The sequence below is a fragment of the Camelus bactrianus genome, chromosome 2 (genome assembly GCF_048773025.1).
Source record: "Camelus bactrianus isolate YW-2024 breed Bactrian camel chromosome 2, ASM4877302v1, whole genome shotgun sequence".
Classification (NCBI taxonomy): domain Eukaryota; kingdom Metazoa; phylum Chordata; class Mammalia; order Artiodactyla; family Camelidae; genus Camelus; species Camelus bactrianus.
This window is the reverse complement of record NC_133540.1, coordinates 96,866,326-96,886,290: the sequence shown is the minus strand read 5'-3', so window position 1 is coordinate 96,886,290 and position 19,965 is coordinate 96,866,326. Positions and strand designations below refer to the sequence as shown.

General features: G+C 36.6%; 1 protein-coding gene across 7 annotated transcripts in view; it reads left to right on the top strand.

The window, feature by feature from the left end:
- FAM13A (family with sequence similarity 13 member A) overlaps nt 1–19,965 on the top strand; it is a 286,461-nt gene that overhangs the window by 106,448 nt on the left and 160,048 nt on the right. For all 7 annotated transcript variants that reach the window (XM_074347120.1, XM_074347142.1, XM_074347114.1 and 4 more), the window contains one exon: nt 14,111–14,264. In XM_074347120.1, coding sequence (XP_074203221.1) covers nt 14,111–14,264 — 154 coding nt within the window. The remainder of the gene's footprint in view (nt 1–14,110; nt 14,265–19,965) is intronic.

Below are 19,965 nucleotides of genomic sequence, written 5' to 3'. Positions count from 1 at the left end.
TTGACCATGTATGATAGGGTTCATTTTTAGCTTTCTGTTCTATTCTGTTGGTCTATATGTCTGTCTTTATGTCTGTAGCATACTGTTTTGATTACTGTAGCTTTGTAGTAAGTTTCAGCATCAGGAAATGTGTCTTCTGTATTTCTTTTTTTCTTTCTTTCTTTTTTTTTTTTTTTGAGTTTGTTTTAGCTATTAGGGGTCCCTTAAGATTCCATATGAATTTTAAGATGGGTTTTTCTATTTCTGTGGAAAATGCCATTGAAATTTTTACAGGAATTGCATCAAATCTGTAGACTGTTTTGGGTATTATTCACATTTCAACAATATTAAGTCTTCCAATCCATGAACATTTGATATGCTTTCATTTACTTATGTCTTCTTTAATTTCTCTCTCCAGTGTTTTGTAGTTTTCATTGTATAAGTCTTTCACCTCCTTGGTAAATTCATTCTTAAGTGTTTTGTTCTTTATGATGCTATTGTAAATGGAGTTGTTTTTGTAATTTCCTTTTCAGATTGTTTGTTGTGTTTAGAAATACAATTGAATTTTGTGTGTTTACTTTGTATCTGCTACTTTGCTGAACTCAGTTATTATTTCTAACATGTTTTTTTGTGTTTTCTTTAATTTTCTTATGTATATTTTTTATTGAAGTGTAGTTGATTTACATTACTGTGTTAGTTTCAGATGTACAGCATAATGATTTCAGTATTTTTGAAAGTTATACTCCATTATAAGTTATTACAAGATAATGAGTATAATTCCCTATGCTATACAGTATATTCTTATTGCTTGTCTATTTTTATATATAGTAGTTTGTATCTGTTAATCTCGTACTCCTAATTTGTCTCTCCCCCTTTGATAACCACAAATTTGTTTTCTGTATTTGTGAGTTTGTTTCTGTTTTGCATATACATTCATTTGTATTATTTCTTTAGATTCCAAATATAAGTGGAATACAGTATTTGTCTCTCTCTGTCTGACTTATTTCACTAAGCATAATATTCTCCAGGTCCATCCACACTGCTGCAAGTGGCAGTACTTTAATCTCTTTATGGCGAGTAATATTCAATTGTGTATGTATACACACCATGTCTTCTTAATCCAGTTGTCTGTTGATGGGCACTTGGATTGCTTCCATGTCTAGGGTTTTGTAAATAGTGCTGCTGTCAACATTGGGATGCATATATCTTTTTGAATTAGTGTTTTCATTTCATTTATATACCCAGGAGTTAAATTGCTGGATCATATGGTAGTTCTATTTTTAGTTAAGATCATGTTTTCTGCAAACAAGAGATACTTTTACTTCTTCCTTTCCGGTTGGGATGCTTTTTATTTCTTCTTGTGTAATTGCTCTGGCTAGAACTTCCAGTACTGTGTTGAATGAAAGTGATGAAAACGGGTATCCCCTTGCCTTGTAACTGATTTTAGAGAAAAATCTTCAGTTTTTCACCATTGAGTATGATATTTGCTGTGGAGTTTTCATATGTGACTTTTATTGTGTTGAGGTAGTTACCTTCTCTCTCTAGTTTGTTGAGTTTATCATGAAAGTGTGTTGAATTTTGTCAGATGCTTTTTTTCTGCATCAAATGAGATGGTCATGCATCTTTTTTCCTTCATTCTGTTCATGTGGCATATTATACTGATTATTGTATGTTGCAGCATCTATATATTACAGGAATAAATACTACCTGATCATGGTATATAATTATTTTAATATGCTAGTATTTTGTTGAGAATTTATCATCAGTGTTTATAAGGGATTTTGGTCTGCAGTTTTATTGTAGTGTCTGTCTGGCCTTGGAATCAATGAAATTGGGTCACATAGAATGAGTTAGGCAGTATTCTTTCCTCTTGAGTTTTTTAGAAAATTTTGAGAAAAAATTAGCATTGGTTCTTCTTTAAATGTTTAGTGGAATTTACCAGTGAAGCCATCAGGTACAGGGCTTTTCTTTGTAGATTTTTTGATTACTGATTCAACCTTCTTACTAGTTACAGAGATATTCATATTTTCTATTTCTTCATAATTTAGTGTTGGTAGGTTTTGTGTTTCTAGAATTTTGTCCATTCAATCTAGGTTTTCCAATTTGATGTGTAAATATTTATAGTACTCTCTTATGATCCTTTTTATTTCTGTAGAATTGATAGTAATAGCTTCACTTTCATTTCTGATTTTAACAATTTGAGCCTTGTCTCTTTTTTCTTAATCCATCTAGCTAAATATTTGTCAATTTCAAAGAACCAGTTTTTGGTTTCATTAGTTGCCTCTATTTTTCTGTTGTTATTTATCTCTGCTCTAACCTTGATTATTTCCTTCCTTCTGCTAGCTTTGGACTTTTTAAAAATTCCTTTTCTAGTTCCTTAAGTTGTAGAGTTAGGTTTTAGATTTGTATTCTTTTCAAAAAATTTATGTGTTCATAGGTGTTAACTTCCTCCTTAGCTCTACTTTGCTGCATCCTGTAAGTTTTGGTTTGTTGTGGTTTTGTTTTCATTCATCTCTCAGTATTTCCTAATTATCCTTGAGATTTTTTTTCTTTGAACCATTGATTGTTTATGTGTCATTTAAGTCCACAGATTTGTGAACTTTCCAATTTTCTTTGTTATGGATTTCTAACCTCATCCTATTATGGTAAGAAAAGATACATTGTATGCTATCTGTCTTTTTATTTTATTTTATTTTTTAACATTTCTTATTGAGTTGTAGTCATTTTACAATGTTGTGTCAAATTCCAGTGTAGAGCACAATTTTTCAATTATACATAAACATACATATATTCATTGTCACATTTTTTTCTGCTGTGAAATACCACAAGATCTTGTATATATTTCCCTGTGCTATACACTATAATCTTGTTTATCTATTCTACGTTTTGAAATCCCAGTCTGTCCCTTCCCAACCCCCACCCACTTGGCAACCACAAGTTTGTATTCTATGTCTGTGAGTCTCTTTCTGTTTTGTATTTATGGTTTTCTTTTTCTTTTTTTTTCTTTTGCATTCCACATATGAGTGAACTCATACGGTATTTTTCTTTCTCTTTCTGGCTTACTTCACTTAGAATGACATTCTCCAGGGACATCCATGTTGCTGCAAATGGCGTTACGTTGTCGGTTTTTATGGCTGAGTAGTGTTCCATTGTATGAATATACCACAGCTTCTTTTTCCAGCCATCTGGTGATGGACATTTAGGCTGTCTCCATGTCTTGGTTATTGTAAATAGTGCTGCTATGAACATTGGGGTGCAGGTGTCATTTTGAAGTAGGGTTCCTTCTGGATATATGCCCAGGAGCAGGATGACTGGGTCATATGGTAAGTTTATTCCTAGTCTTTTGAGGAATCTCCATCCTGTTTTCCACAGTGGCTGCACCAAACTGCATTCCCAGCAGCAGTGTAGGAGGGTTCCCTTTTCTCCACAGCCTCTCCAGCATTTGTCATTTGTGGACTTTTGAATGCTGGCCATTCTGACTGCTGTGAGGTGATACCTCATCGTAGTTTTGATTTGCATTTCTCTGATAATTACTGATATTGAGCATTTTTCATGTACCTATTGATCATTTGTATTTCTTCCTTGGAGAATTGCTTGTTCAGGTCTGTGCACATTTTTTGATTGGGTTGTTTGGTTTTTTCTTATTAAGTCGTATGAACTGCTTATATATTCTGGAGATCAGGCCTTTGTCGGTTTCATTTGCAAAAATGTTCTCCCATTCCGTAGGTTGTCGTTTTGTTTTGCTTATGGTTTCCTTTGCTATGCAGAAGCTTGTAAGTTTAATTAGATCGCATTTGTTTATTCTTGCTTTTATTTCTATTGCTTGGATAGACTACCCTAGGAGAACATTTTTGAGATGTATGTCAGAGAATGTTTTGCCTATATCTTCTTCTAGGAGGTTTATCGTATCTTGTCTTATGTTTAAGTCTTTGATCCATTTTGAGTTTATTTTTGTGTATGGTGTATGGGCGTGTTCTAGCTTCATTGGTTTACATGCTGCTGTCCAGTTTTCCCAACACCATTTGCTGAAGAGCCTGTCTTTATTCCATTGTATGTTCTTGCCTCCTTTGTCGAAGATTAGTTGACCAAAAGTTTGTGGGTTCATTTCTGGGCTCTCTATTCTGTTCCATTGGTCCATATGTCTGTTTTTGTACAGTACCATGCTGTTTTTATTACTGTAGCTCTGTAGTATTGTTTGAAGTCTGGGAGAGTTATTCCTCCAGCCTCTTTCTTTTTCTTCAGTAATGTTTTGGCACTCTTAGGTCTTTTGTGGTTCCATATAAATTTTATTATGATTTGTTCTAGTTCTGTGAAATATGTCCTGGGTAATTTGATAGGGATTGCATTAAATCTGTTGATTGCCTTGGGCAATGTGACCATTTTAACAGTAGTGATTCTTTCAATCCAGGAGCAGGGGTTATCTTTCCATTTTTTAAAGTCTTCTTTAATTTCCTTAATCAGTGTTTTGTAGTTCTCCATGTAAATGTCTTTCACTTCCTTGGTTAGATTTACTCCTAGGTATTTCATTACTTTGGGTGCTATTTTAAAGGGGATTGTTTCTTTACTTTCTTTTTCTGTTGATTTATCGTTAGTGTAAAGAAATGCAACTGATTTTTGAACGTTAATCTTGTAACCTACTACCTTGCTGAATTCTTCAATTATTTCTGGTAGTTTTTGTGTGGAGCTTTTAGGGTTTTCTATATATAGTATCATGTCATCTGCATATAGTGACACTTTTATCTCTTCTTTTCCAATTTGGATCCCTTTTATTTCTCTCTCTTGCCTAATTGCTATGGCTAGGACTTCCAAGACTACATTGGATAGTTGTGATGATAGTGGGCAGCCTTGTCTTGTCCCAGATTTTAGTGGGAAGCTTTTGAGTTTTTCACCGTTGAGTACTATGCTGGCTGTAGGTTTGTAATATATAGCTTTTATTATGTTGAGATATGATCTCTCTATACCCACTTTGGTGAGAGTTTTTATCATAAATGGGTGTTGAATTTTATCAAATGCTTTTTCTGCATCTATTGAGATGATGATGTTATTTTTGTCCTTTCTCTTGTTGATGTGATGTATTACATTAATTGATTTGCATATGTTGAACCACCCTTGTGTCCCTGGGATGAACCCCACTTGATTATGATGTATAATCTTTATGTGCTGTTGGATTCTATTTGCTAATATTTTGGTGAGGATTTTGGTGTCTATGTTCATCAGTGATATTGGTCTGTAATTCTCTTTTTTGGTAGTGTCTTTGCCTGGTTTTGGTATCAGGGTGATGGTGGCTTCATAGAGTAAGTTTGGGAGTATTCCGTCCTTTTTAATCTTCTGGAAAAGTTTGAGAAGGACTGGTATGAGTTCTTTTTTGTATGTTTGGTAGAATTCCCCAGTGAAGCTGTCCGGTCCTGGACTTTTATTTGTAGGGAGGTTTTTTATTGCTAATTTGATTCCATTTCTAGTGATCAGTTTGTTCAAGTGGTCAGTTTCTTCTTGATTCAGTCTTGGTGGACTGTATGTTTCCAGAAACTTGTCCGTCTCCTCTAGGTTATCCATTTTGGTTCCATATAGTTTTTCATAATAGTCTTGTATGATACTCTGTATTTCTATATTATTTGTTGTAATTTCTCCATTATCCTTTCTTATTTTGCTTATTTGGCTCACTCTTTTTTCTTCTCTGTGAGTTTGGCCAGAGGTTTGTCGATTTTATTTACTCTTTCAAAAAACCAGCTTTTGGTTTGATTGATTTCTTTCTATGGTCTTTTTAATCTATTTTATTTATTTCCTCCCTGGTCTTTATTATTTTCTTCCTTCTGCTGACTTTGGGTTTTTTTGCTCTTCTTTTTCTAATTCTTTTAGCTGGTGGGTTAGATTGTTTATTTGAGATTGTTCTTTTTTGAGGAAGGCCTTTATCGCTATAAACTTCCCTCTTAGCACTGCCTTTGCTGTGTCCCATAAATTTTGTGTGGTTGTGTTTTCATTTTCATTTGTCTCAAGGTATTTCTTAATTTCAACTTTGATTTCATCCTTGACCTATTGGTTTTTTAATAGCATGTTGTTTAATCTCCATTGTTTCCTTTTTTTCTCCTTTGTTTCTCTGTGGTTGATTTCCATTTTCATGGCATTGTGGTCACTAAAGATGCTTGAGATAATTTCTATCTCCTTAAAATTGTTGAGGCTTCTTTTGTGCCCAAGTACATGATCAATCCTAGAAAATGTTCCATGTGCACTTGAAAAGAATGTATGTCCTATTTTGGGGGGGTGTAGTGCTCTGAAAATATCCACCAACTCCAATTTTTCTATTGTATCATTTAATTTCTCTGTTGCCTCATTTATTTTGTGTCTGGAAGATCTGTCTAGTGATGTTAATGTGGTATTAAAATCTCCGACAATGATTGTATTCCCATCAATTTCCACTGTCTGTCTTTTTAAATGTATTGTGACCTAATTTGTGGCATTAACACATGGTTTGTCCTGGAAAATGTCACATGTACACTTGGGAAGAGTGTACATTCTGTTGTTACTGGGTAGAACATTCTGGGTATATTGATGGGTCTAGTTGATTTGTTGTTCTCTGAGTCCTCTGTTTCCTCATTTATCTTCTGTCTGGTTGTTCTATCTGTTGTTCTGCGTGGGGCATTGAAATCTCTCCAATTACTTTTTAGAGCAGTCTGTTTCTCCCTTCAATTCTGTCCATTTTTCCTTTATGTATTTTGTTGCTCTGTCATTAGATGCATAATGTTTGTAATAGTTATCTTGTTGTATTGAAATTTTTATGAATATATAATGACCTTCCTTATCTCTTGTAACCTTTTTGACTTAAAGTCTATTATGTCTGATATTAGAATAACCACCTTTGCACTCTTTTGCTTACTATGTGCATGGAATATCTTTTTCCATCCTTTTACTTCTAACCTGTTTGTGTCTTTGGATCTCAAGTTTCTTGTAGACAGCATATAGTTGGATCATGTATCTTTATCCATTCTGCAGGTCTCTGTCTTTTGTTAAAGAGTTCAGTCCATTTACATTTAAAGCAATTCTGTTACTGTAGTATAGTATCTGTTTTCTATATGCCTTACAGCTTTTTTTCCTTTCAGTTTTACTGAGGTATAATTGACACACAACACTGTATAAGTCTAAGGTCTACATCATAATGATTTGACTTATTTATATAAGGAAGTGATTACTGCAATAAGTTTAGTGTTAATCCATCATCTCATATGGATACAAAAGAAAAGAAAAAGAACTTTTTCCTTGTGATAAGAACTCTTAGGATTTATTGTGTTAAAAATTTTCATATATAACATAGAGCAGTGTTAATTATTTATCATGATTGTTGTTGTATATTACTTTGCTAGTACTTATAGTTGAAAGCCTTAACAGCTTTTTTGTAGCTTATTTCCTAATTAGTATTTTCTTTTGTGTTCATTTTTTGTACTGAAAGGTTTAGTTCCTTTCTCATTCCTTTTGTATACATTCTATGGTTGTTTTCTTTTTGATTACCATGAGAATTATATTTACTATCCTGGAGTTTTAATATTCTAATTTGTATAAATATCAGCTTTAATAAATGTCAGTTTTTTAGGATCAGTAACATACAAAAACTGCACCTTTACAGCTCCATTCCCACCCCTTTTGGTTGTTGATGTCAAAAATTATATCTTTAATACATTGTGTGCCCCAAGACATAAACTAGTAATTCCTTTTTTTATATTTTAACATACTTCTCTTTTTATCATTGAAATGTACTTGACATATAACATTATATTAGTTTCAAGCGTACAACATAATGATCAACTATAGTCTCATTAAAAAAGGAAAACCACCAAGATGTATGTCAAAAAGCTTGCCTTCTATGTCTTTTTCTATGAGTTTTATGGTTTCAGATCTTACACTCAAGTCTTTAATTCCCTGTGGGATAGTGGTCTGATTTTATTCTTTTGCTTGTGGCTGTCCAGTTTTTCCCAACACCATTTATTGAAGATACTGTTCTTTCTCCACTGTATATTCTTAGCTCCCATGTTATAAATTGACCATACATGCATGGTTTTATTTCTGTGTTCTCAATTCTGTTCCATTGATCTGTTTGCCTGTTTTTATGCCAATAATATATTGTTTTGATTACTGTGGCTTTGTAATATAGTTTGAGATCAGAAAGTGTGACGCCTCCAGCTTTGTTCTTTCTCAAGATTGCTTTGGCTATTTCATTGTCTTTTGTGGTTTCATACACATTTTAGGATTTTTTTTTCTATTTCTGTGAAATATGTCTTTGGAATTTTGATAGAGATTTTATTGAGCCTATAAATTGCTTTGGGTATTATGGATATTGTAACAATATTAATTCTTCCTGTCCACAAGCACAGGATATCTTTCCATTTATTTGTATTTTCTTCAGTTTCTTTCATCAGTGTCTTACAGATTTCAGCATATAGGTCTTTTACTTCCTGTTTAAATTTATTCCTAGGTCTTTTATTCTTTTTGATATAATTGTAAGTGGGATTGTTTTCTTTATTTCTCTTTCTGATAGTTTGTTATTAGTGTATAGAAACACAACTGATTTTTGTGTATTTTTTGTTTATCCTGCAACTTTACTGAATTCACAGATTAGTTCTAATAATGTTTTGGTGAAGCCCTTGGGGTTTTATATATATATAATATTATGTCATCTGCAAAGAGTGACATTTTAATTTTTTCCTCTCCACTCTGAATGTATTTTAATCCTTTTTCTTGCCTAATTGCTCTGGCTATGGGTTCCAATACTGTGCTGAATAAACATGGTGAAAGTAGACATCCTTGTTTTGTTTCTGATATTAGAGGAAAATCTTTCAGCTTTGCACCATTGAATATGTTGTTAGCTGTGAGCTTATCACCCATAGTCTTTCTTATATTGAGGTACATTCCCTCTACACCTACTTTGTTGCAAGTTTTTAATCATAAATGAATGTTGAACTTAGATGCTTTTTCTGTAGCTATTGAAATGATCATATAATTCTTGTCTTTTCACTTTGTTAATGTGATTATCATATTGATTTGCAAGTGTTGAACCATCTTTGCATCCTTGGAATAAGTCCCACTTGATCATAGTGTGTGGTCCTTTTAATGTATTATTGAATTCAGCTCGCTAATATTTTGTTGAGGATTTTGTGTCTTTGTTCATTAGGAATATTGGCCTGTGATTTTCTTATCTTTTAGTGTTCTTGTCTGGTTATGATATCAGGTTAACTAATAATTCTTTTAAATCACTAGTCTCTTAGATTTGGAGTGACAAGCCAAAGTTACAGTATTACTAGCTTTTACAGTAATAAGTTTTTTGAACTTTAAGTATAGTAGTCTCTTAAATTATGTAGAAAACAGTGCAGTTACTGACCATTGTTACAGTAACACAAGCTTTTATAATTGCCCATGTATTTACCTTTTTTGAAATATTGATTTCTCCATACAGCTTCAGTTTACTGTCTAGTGTCCTTTCATTTCACTGTGCAGGACCCCCTTGAGCATTTATTACAGGGTAGATCTGTTGGTCACTAACTCCCTCAGCTTTTGCTTATCTGGGAATATCTTAATTTCTCCTTCACTTTTGAAGAACACTTTTGCCACATGTATGATTATTGGTTGACAGTTTCTTTATTTTAGGATTTTGAATATATCAGTCTCTGCCCCAAAGTTTTTGGTAAGAAATCTGTTGATAATCTGATTGAGGATTCTTTGTATATGATTCACTTCTCTCTTGCTGCTCTCGAGATTCTCTCTTTGTCTTTTGAAAGTTGGTAGTATGTCTCAGGGTGGGTCTTTGAGCCCTTTGAGCTTCTTGAATATTTATACTCAAATCTTACATCTTGAAGTTTTCAGCCATGATTTCTTCAAATATGCTGTCTGCGCCTCTCTGTTTTTTCCTAAAACTTCCACAATACGTATGTTGCTTCACTTGCTGGTGTTTCATAAGTCCATTAGGCTCTATTTACTTTTCTTTGATATTTTTTCTTCCTGTTCCTCAGACTCAGTAATTTCCATTGTACTAGCTTCATGTTCACTGATTCTTTCTTCTTCCTACTGATAACTTGCAATAAACACATCTCAAAACTGGTTGTGACTTTCTGGTTGAAAAAGGTATCCTCAAAGGATGAAACTAAAGAGAGAAGTTATTTGCCCCAACACACCTAACATATAATGATGGAACAAGCATAGGATAACAGCTCTAGATGTTCTAGTTCAAACAGGAGGAAATGAAAGATTGTTTTAAAAATTCACTGGCTTATGATATTTCTGATATCCAGCCCAGCAAATTCTGGGAATCTATTGACTAGGTTTCAAGATCTGGGAATACTGCTCCATGGTTTTCAACTTCACCCTCCTGGTTCTTGGCTCTGCCCTCTGAGTCATCCTTCATTTTTGATGAAAGTCAGCACATGTTTGCATTAAAATAAGGCAGAGGTCACTCTAGGTTGATAAAATGTTTGCAGCTTAGTAATTTTATCAGCCTGACTCCTGCCAATAGAATTTTGGAAATCTAGCAGCCTCCTTTCATTTTGTACCCTATCTGTCCCTTTCATTCCAACTTGGCAGTGTTTCTGCTGAAATAAATTTCTCAAAAACAGAAGTTTACGGTGGATTTCACTGGGATTCACTCCATTAGAAAAAAGACATATTCACAGATCTTTCCAAAATGATCCTTTCTGTATTTCAAGTGCATGCTAAGATGACTGAGGGGCAATGCCTTTAAATTCCTAGAGGCCCTCTGGTTTGATTGAAAGGGTCTGTGAGATATACCCTTAATCATCTGAAATTTTTCTAACAATAATCTGGACTTTTGAACTTACTGAGGCTTTAGCATAAGGTTATATGGTCACAGTCTCAACCTTTTCTGTCAAGGTGGCTTTCCCGGTGGTGAATCTGTTAGTTTCAGTGTCCTTTGCCATCTGTAGAGTCAACTTTAAAATCAAGTTCTATGTTACTATAAGTGGCAAGGAGAAACCAGGTGGTGCTTTCAAAACATTGCTTGGAAATTTCTTAGACTGTTTATACAACTTGTTGCTTACAAATGCTGTTTCCCACGTAACTGCATGATACAATTTCACTAAACTTGCCAACAAAGCAAGGATCTCCCTTCCTCCGGTTTTCAATAACGTGTTTCTTGTTTTCTTCTGTTACTGGAGGCAATGGGTCCATCACTTGAGGTGCTTAGCGAATGAACAGACCAAGTACTTTTGATTAAAGCAGAAACATTTATTACTTGTGACAAGTAAGGAGACGGGGAGATAGCTCTCAAAACACTGTCTCCCTGAGCAGCAAGATCAGGGAAGTTTTAAGCTATGGGGTGCATGCATGTTCATAAAAGGGTGAGTGTGATCCTCCATGGAGAGGTGGAGTTGTAGATGCGCTTACACAGTCGTCAACATACTCAAACATAAGTTGCTTGTTCAAAAATGGTGGCAGAATGCACCCTTGGAGTAGAGATTTTAGCATTAAAATAAGGCAGAGGTCACTCTAGGTTGATAAAATCCAGGCACCTAGTTGAGTGAAGTCATGAGAGCCAGCAAGGGTCAGCATCATCATTCCTTAGACTCCAGTTAATCTGGTGGCTGATTGCTTAAGGGGATTTGGATCCTGCAGAACAGCTCAGGAATGTGCTTCAGGCTGATTTTTACCTTTGAAACCCAACTGGGAGTCTTATGACTGATTTATTGTCTTTGCTGTGGTTACTTCTACTGCCTGATGACAGTCATTTGTTCCTGCATTCTTTATTCTATTTAAAATCATTATTTACTGAGACCTATTGTTTATTTTCACATGAAGACCTAGGAGGCCATAATTCATCTTTCCCCCAGTCATCAGTACAGGGAACATGAAAGGGTTTTGAAATTCACGCTCTGGGGCTCAGCCTGAGTTTGTCCAGCATGCCTTACAGCTTCCCTCATTGCCTGTTATTTTACTTCTGTAAGATGTAACATACTCTCCTTTGACCCTATCGCTTTCTTACTAAAGTCTGGCTGACAATTCTAAACTCTCACCAGCAGTGTCCTTAAAAGTCCAGATTTCTCCTAATAATCTGCTGAAGGCATTTTAGGCTTTCTCTGTCATGCTACCCAGATTCTTCCAGTCTCCTCTCACCATCCAGTTCCAAAGCCACTCCCCCATTTTAGATACCTGTTACAGCAGCAACCCACTTCCAAGTACCAAACTCAGTATTAGTTTTTGATTGTTGTGTAACAGATCACCACAAATTTAGTTGCTTAAAACAATAAAAATTTGCTGTCTCACACTTTCCGTAGCTTAGATGTCCAGGCACAACTTAGCTGGGTCCCCTGCTTTTAGTTTCACAAAGCTGAAATCAGATTATCAGCTGAGCTTTCATAAAGAGGCTCTAGTTTGGGAGAGAATCTGCTTTCAAGCTCATTAGAACTGTTGATAGACTCACTTATTGCAGCAGCATGATGAGGACCCTGGCTTCTTACTGGCTGTGAGCTAGAGGCCGCAGGTCCACATCAGTCCCCTGCCATGTGGCTCTCTCACAGGCCCTCTCTGACTGAGGCAGCTTATTTCTTTAAGGCTAGCAGCAGAATCCTCACTCCAGTCTGCTAAGATCGAGTCTTACACAATGTAACATAGTCATGGGAGCGGCATCACAGAACCTTTCCCATATTCTCTTGATCAGACACAAGTCACAGTTTCTGCGTACACCCGAAGGGAGTACAAGAGTGTGAGTCATTGGGAGTCACCTTAGGGTATGTACCCCAAAGATGGTGTAGTAGGCTGAGAAATGTACCCCAAAGATATCAGGTGATAGTCCTTGGAAACTGGAAATGTTACCTTATTTGGGGAAAAGAAGAGGATTTGCAGTTGTAATTAAGATAGAGATCTTCAGACAAAGGGATTATCCTGGATTCTCTGGGTGGGCACTAAATGCAATCACATGTATCCTCATAAGAAACGGGTGGAGGGAGCTTGGACATGGGCAGCAGAGAGAAGGCCACATGAAGATGGAGTAGAGAGAAATTTGAAGATGTTGGCCTTGACTGTAGTTGAAAGTGATGTAGCCACAGCAAGGAATGCTGCCAGCCAGATTGTCCCCCTTGAGTCTCTGTAGAGCATATGGCCCTGCTCATGCTTGAATTTCTGTCCAGTGATACCAGTGTTACTCTTCTGACTTCCAGAACTGTGAGGGAATAATTGTTTCAAGCCACCCAGTTTGCCATAGTTTTGTTGCAGCAGCCATAGGAAACTAATACTGATGAGTATTAATTAATACTTCAGTGCTACTTTTTAAAGTAGCATTTAAACATTTCCTGTTACTCATTGAGGTTAAGTATCTTTTCATAAGATTCTTAACTGTCCAGGTGTTTTCTTCTATGAATTTTTCAATTTGTCTTCCTTTTCCATTTTTAAAAAATTACTCACTTTCTTATTGATTAGTAAGAATTCTTTAGATAGTCTGATTACTAATCCTATGTCAGTTGTCCATGTTACTGAAGAGATATTTCTCTTCTTCCAGTCTGTTGCTTGTTTCTCTACCTTATATATGGTGTCTTCAGCATTCAAAAGCTTTTTATACCTCTTTTTAAGATTACGGAACATTTTAAACATACCCAAAAGAAGAGAGAATAGTATAATAAATCTTCCACGTACACATCACTCAGCTTCAACAATTATCAGCATTTTCCCCAGAGGTTTTCATCTTTTCCTTTAAGTTTTGTACCTTTCATGCAGCATCTAAGAAATCCTTAAATAAAGACTGTGCTGCTATTATTTGTGTGGCTGAGTATTTCTGTCCTGATAAAACACTAATTCTTTTTGTCATAACATTTATTCTTTCTTGCTTTTAAATTTTTATAAATGTGTATATATATGTAGCAGTTTCTAAGGTATACAAAGTATTAATGCACCCATGTTAACCTATACCTTCTTCCTGGAACAAAGTGTACTTTTCTTATTCAGCACAAGCTATTCAGATCTTGGGAATTTTCTAATTGTCCCAGCAGCATTCTCTGTGTCAGTATAGAGCTTATGGGACATCTCATATGTCCTCATAAGAAGACTGATCGATCATTCAGGAAATGTCAAAAGTATAAGCCCAAGTCAGCTGTGCTGGCATTTTGTTTTTACAAAGTAATTCTCTTAATATTTTCCTTCTTTCTAGTGTGCCACCTGGGCTTGAAGGCATGAAAGAACAAGACCTTTGCAACAAGATAATGGCTAAAATACTAGAAAATTATAATACCCTGTTTGAAGTAGAGTATATGGAAAATGATAACCAGAGGTGTGAAAACCTGGCGAGGCTTATCATGGTAAAAGTAAGTAACTTCGGTATTTAATTTTCAATATTGCTGTATCCTGAATGGAAGATATTTTATTTAAATGATTTTTATTTAAAAATTCTGTGTGGATATAACTTCAGATTATTAGTTCTGTTTGTTGAATTCTTTTTATGAAATCTACTCTCTGTATCAAGTGTTTGTTAAAGTGATATATATTCTAAGACTGGGGAATGATTGTGAATTGATATTTCCTTGGCTGCTGTAGACTCATCTCAAAAGCACTTACGTGAACCCAGTGCTGTGGTCAGTTGGGCGTACCACCTTTTATGGAAGCCTGGTGTTACAGCCGGGATACATGCTTAAGTCTGTGTCCAGGAGTGCTAGCTTACTGAGTAGACTACAGATTCCTGAAGACAGCATGACCATGTCTAGTGGTCTCTCTTGTGTCTGGCACACTTCAAGTTCAACCTCGGATTGTATGTCCCATATATGTGGTCCTTGGTAACTATCACCTGTAAAGGAGAGTATTTTTAAAACCTGTAAAGGAACCAATAACATATACTATCTAAATCTTTTTGTACATTGACTAATAATTTATAACATATTTTTTACACAGTAGGTAAGTGTGTGTAGGTCTCTAAAGATTTACCGTTGAGAGTCAGAGGATGAACATCCAAACCAGATCCTTCAGATATGGGTCGAGAGGGAGGTCATCTTATTTATTTCCCATTTATATTGAGGTAAATCTTGATATGGAACTGATATGAGAGGTACCCTCAGGAGGTTTCCTGAGACTTATCATATTTACAGACCACACTGTGTTCTTGTTGACTTATATGGCAATGAGTGATAAAAACCAGAGGCACTTGGTTTGGGCCTTGAAGGCGTGTTTTTGTTTCTTCCAGCTGAGGTGTGAATTTGAAGAAATGAAAGTTAAGGGGAATCATGTAGGACCCAACCAAAATGAGGTTTTCTTAACTAGGGCTTATATGTGAATACGAGAGACTCCCTGTAATGGATGGAGTACTTCTGAGAGAAATGCATTTAACAGGAATCTTGCCAACCTGATAAAGAGCCCTTTAAACTGAAATTTGATGGAAGGGAAGAAAAGTGCTCAGATAAAATGATAAAATGAGCTACTTTGGAGAGTGTCAAATGTGGCCTAAGGTTGAGGTAACATGGTAGCTGAGAAAATGTCAGGAAAAAAAAAAACAAAAACAAAAACACCAACAGCCTTGTATCAGTTTTGCCACAAAGCATTTAAATAATTTTTAAATAGAAAAAAAAATCTACCTTAAATGTGTTTCTCTGGTTCCTATAGTACTTTGCAGACAGTCTCTTTTTAAAATATTAAAAATTGATTGACTTTGTCTCAGCTACGTATCTCTGATAAACACTTTTTAACACACATACGTTTTAGCTAGGGCTGATAAGATAATAAGGTAAACCTAAAATAGAATTAAAATAGAGAAATATGATCTCCTAGGCAAAACTAACTTGCTGAGATAACAGATAATCACTAGAATACACCGAGGGAAGCTCACATGCTGTGTAAATGAAATAACACCTGTTGAGATCTTTGGAAGAGTGCCCTGCTTGGAAGTCCTTGAGCTGCTAGGTTTAAGCATGGTGGGGAACATCCTGTGAGTACAAGATACACAAACCGATAATACTGTGGGAGCCAAATGCAGATCTCTTAGGTAGATGAATATGACTCCCTGCTAATGCAAGTTTCAGATCTGGCCTAGAGGCAGATAAATGCCATAACTGGAAACTCCATGTCTATACTCTGAAGCATCATTCTGCTAAAGCAGAATATTTAATGCATTTCTTACTGACCCTGCTGATAGTCTTCTCTCTGTGACGGTAAACGATGCAACAAGGCAGTGTGATTTTCTAGACTTAATTATAGCCAATGAGGATGGACTGGAAGTTACGGAAATTAGTTGAATGGGCTATGCCAGCGTCACTTGGGAGTCCATGATAAGAATGTGCTTGCCGCTATTAGATATGTAAACCTGCATATGGTTTAGAAAGCAGTTTTGTTTTTTAGGTTTTTTTTTTTTTTGATTCCTAAGATAATAGAAACATTAGATATAAGCCAAAGGAAGCTGAATTAAAAAGGTATTGGGAAGCTCACAACGATATCATTAACATACTGAAAAACAGGAAAAAATGGAACGGCAACTTAAAAAATAAAGTATCATTCTCATGAGCTCATCTTTTAGAAGGAAGTACACAGAAAGAGGAAATAGGCACAGAACAGGTGGTAAATACACTAGAGTGACAGAGACATGAAATATCTGAGCTGAGAATAAGTGAAGGCTCATGAAAAGGACTGAGCCGGAGGAAAGGCGGAAAGTACTAAACATATCCAGTGACACACTTCTGTGTAAACAAAGTGGTGGGTGACGTTCTCGTGTATCTTTGTGGGATCAATGAAAGTTTGAGGCCCAGACAAATGTAAATTTGGTTTTATTTGGACCTGGGTGAAGAACTTTGATCAGAGTGTTGGAATGTATTACTGTTCACGTCAGGGAAGGTCATTTGTCTGTGTCATTTGCAGTATTTTAATCATTGACTTGCTCGAGTGCATACTTAGCACTTCTGCAAGTGAAATAAAGCTGGAAGAATAGGTCAGATACTGGATGGCTGAATCCGTAGACCAACAGAATGGGTGTGTGTGTGTGTGTGTGTGTGTGTGTGTGTGTGTGTGTGTGTGTGTGTGTGTACACATACGGATCTCTCCCTACTCTTCCTTGCTTTAAAACAAAAAAAGCAAAACACCTGTTTTAGTTGGGCCTGTAGTAATGTGCTGAGGTCAGACGGGCCCTTCCCTCAGCCCTGACAGGTAAATGAATCATGAAAATGGTCTATAATGGTATCCTCTTGAGTTAGTGATTGACTTAAAGGTCCCCAGTGACACAGTTTGGACCAGAGAGATGTAAGGGGAGGTGTGCTGTGGGCAGAGGGCTCTGGGGAAATATTTTCATCCCTAATTACAGAAAAGAGAATGATTTAAGAGATCAGAGCTGTGGTTGTCTGTGGGTAGAGTTGGGAGTGGCGGCAGTGATGATGATTGACTAGGAAAGTACCCGAGGGAGCCCTCATGGGTAATGAAAATGTTCTCAATAAGGAAGTGGGTTTTATGGGTGTATGCATTTGTCAAAACTCATTTAACTGTACACCTAAGATTTATGCATTTTTACTATATATAAATTTTTTTTAACTTTAATTAAAAAAAGGAAAATAGTAGTCCTCTGTGTCAAGATGCCCCATCTCCCATCCTGCTTTCAGATGTCCTTGTGTGAAGGCAGGATGCATGGCACTGCTGCCACCACCTTTTGCCCTTGATGAGTGTACCAGCGACACACTGGGGTTGGCAGCTAAAGGCGGAAAAAGTCTCAGTTCCTCATCATCGCTCCTCTGCTGAACCAACCCTGAACACACATAACCTCTGGACTTTTAGTTACATGGGGGGAATAAACGTCCCCATAGGACAAACTGCTTTTAGTTCAGTATTCTGTTTCTTGCAACAAAAGCATCAAATGTGATGTAATTAGTATAGTAGGAAAGTCCTATACTTAGGTTCATAGATAAGAGGAGACCAAAATTAGTGACAGTTCAATTGATAATCATGCATGGCACAGGGAACCACATTCAGTATCTTGTAGTAACTTACGGTGAAGAAGAATATGAAAACTAATATATGTATGTTCCTATATGACTGAAGTATTGTGCTGTACACCAGAAATGGACACATTGTAAACTGACTATACTTCAATAAAAATATATTTTAAAAAGGAAAGAAAATTATACATGGATTTTAGTTAACTTCTAGCACAATATGAGATGTCAGTGTGATGTGATCACCAAAAAGACAAACCCCACAGATTCATGCACTGAGTATAGCAATAATCAAATAAAGAATGTATGTCTCTCTGCACTTGGTGTAGATCAGGCAGTAGCTGTAGTATTAGATCTGATTCTGAGTCCCACATTCACTCTCCTGACAATCACTGCTGATCACCATTTACTCTCGCTAAGTATGTGTTTGCCTGGGTGACTGTCTTTTACTTCAGTTACCCTACTGCTGACAACTAAATCGTAGCTCTAGCCTCAGCCTATCAGAAGAGCCATAGAGCCATATTTTCACTACCCATAAAAAACCATGGGGCACCTCAAATTTCTCCTACCCACAACATCACCTCCAAAACTTTGTGTTCTGCCCTCTCCAAACTCAGTTTACCAGCCACCAGCCTGCCACGCTGGAAGCCTTCATCTGCCCCGGACTCCTCCTCCTCCTCTGTCGTTCCTGCTGGGACTCATACTCTCTCTTGAAGTGGGTGTCTTGTGTCCACCCCCACCACTGCTTTAGACGAGGCCTTTATCATAGCCACACAATTTCAGACTCTTCTCCCACCTCTAGACTCACCCTGTCCCCATCTCTTTTCTACCAGTGATGGAATGATGTTCCCCCGAACAAACCTGATCATAACGTAGTCCTGACTTAAGTAAAGAAACCCTTAGCGGTCATTGTGTGGCCTCCCCCTGTCCCCACTTCCATTTGCTGATAATATACAATCAAGACTTCTTTACTTGGAATTTAGGCCCCTTATACTCTGTCCCCAAACCCAGCTCTCCCCATTAAATGCTTGAATGCACATTGAATAGTTCTTCCCTTCCTATTTCTCTGGCCTGTCTTCCATCTTCTTTGAGGACCCTTCCTTCTCAGTCAGAATTACACAGTGTTATTAAGTGGGCTCATTCTTGGGCCTTCAGTCCACAGCTCTCCCTGGCAAACCTACATCTATGTCTAACTGCCTAGTGCTCACCTGTGCCTGCGTGTTCCGTGGACTGTCTCATCATCTTTCCTTTCCCCTGAAGATCCGAATGCTTCATCTGAGTTCATTGAGGTTTAGCAAATTGCCCATCTGTCCACACAGTCACTCCAGGTTGATGTCCATCCATCACTAAAACCTGTTAATTCTACTGCTTGTGTGTCTCATCCATCTCTCCTGCCCTCACTGGTGCTTCCTCAGTGCCTCTCATCTAGGCAGGAGAATTCTACTCCTGGCTCATTATCACGTTCACCTGGTGACCCAGACTGAATCAGAAAACTCATGGCAGGCCTTCAAAACGTGGTTTTTTTGTTTTTTTTTTTAATTGAAGTATAGTTGATTTACAATGTTGTGTTAGTTTCTGGTGTACAGCATAGTGATTATCATACTAAGTGAAGTAAGTCAGACAGAAAGACAAATATATATCACTTAAATGTTGAATCTAAAAAATGACACAAGTGGACAGACACAGAGAACAAACTTATGGTCATCAGAGGGGAAGGAGGGAGGAAGGGATAAATTAGGAGCTTGGGATTAGCAGAAACACACTACTCCATACAGAAGAGATCAACAACAAGGCCCGGCTGTATAGCACAAGACCTGTGTTTTAAAGGGCTTCCTTGGCAGTTTTAAGGATCAGCCAAACTTGGAAACTAGCCAATCTGTGGGAGACTGCTGCAGTAGCCTTTCACTGGTTTCCCCGACTCTGCTCTGCCCCTTGGCACCATTTTCCCTCTTGTGCTGCTTAAGTTACTTTCCATCATGCAAATATAAAAATACTACTTCCCATATCAGAATTCTTCACTGGTTCCTCTTCACCTATCCCTACTTTATGCATTGAAATCTCAGCCTGACATACAATGCTTTTCATGATTTGAAACCACCCTGGCTATTCA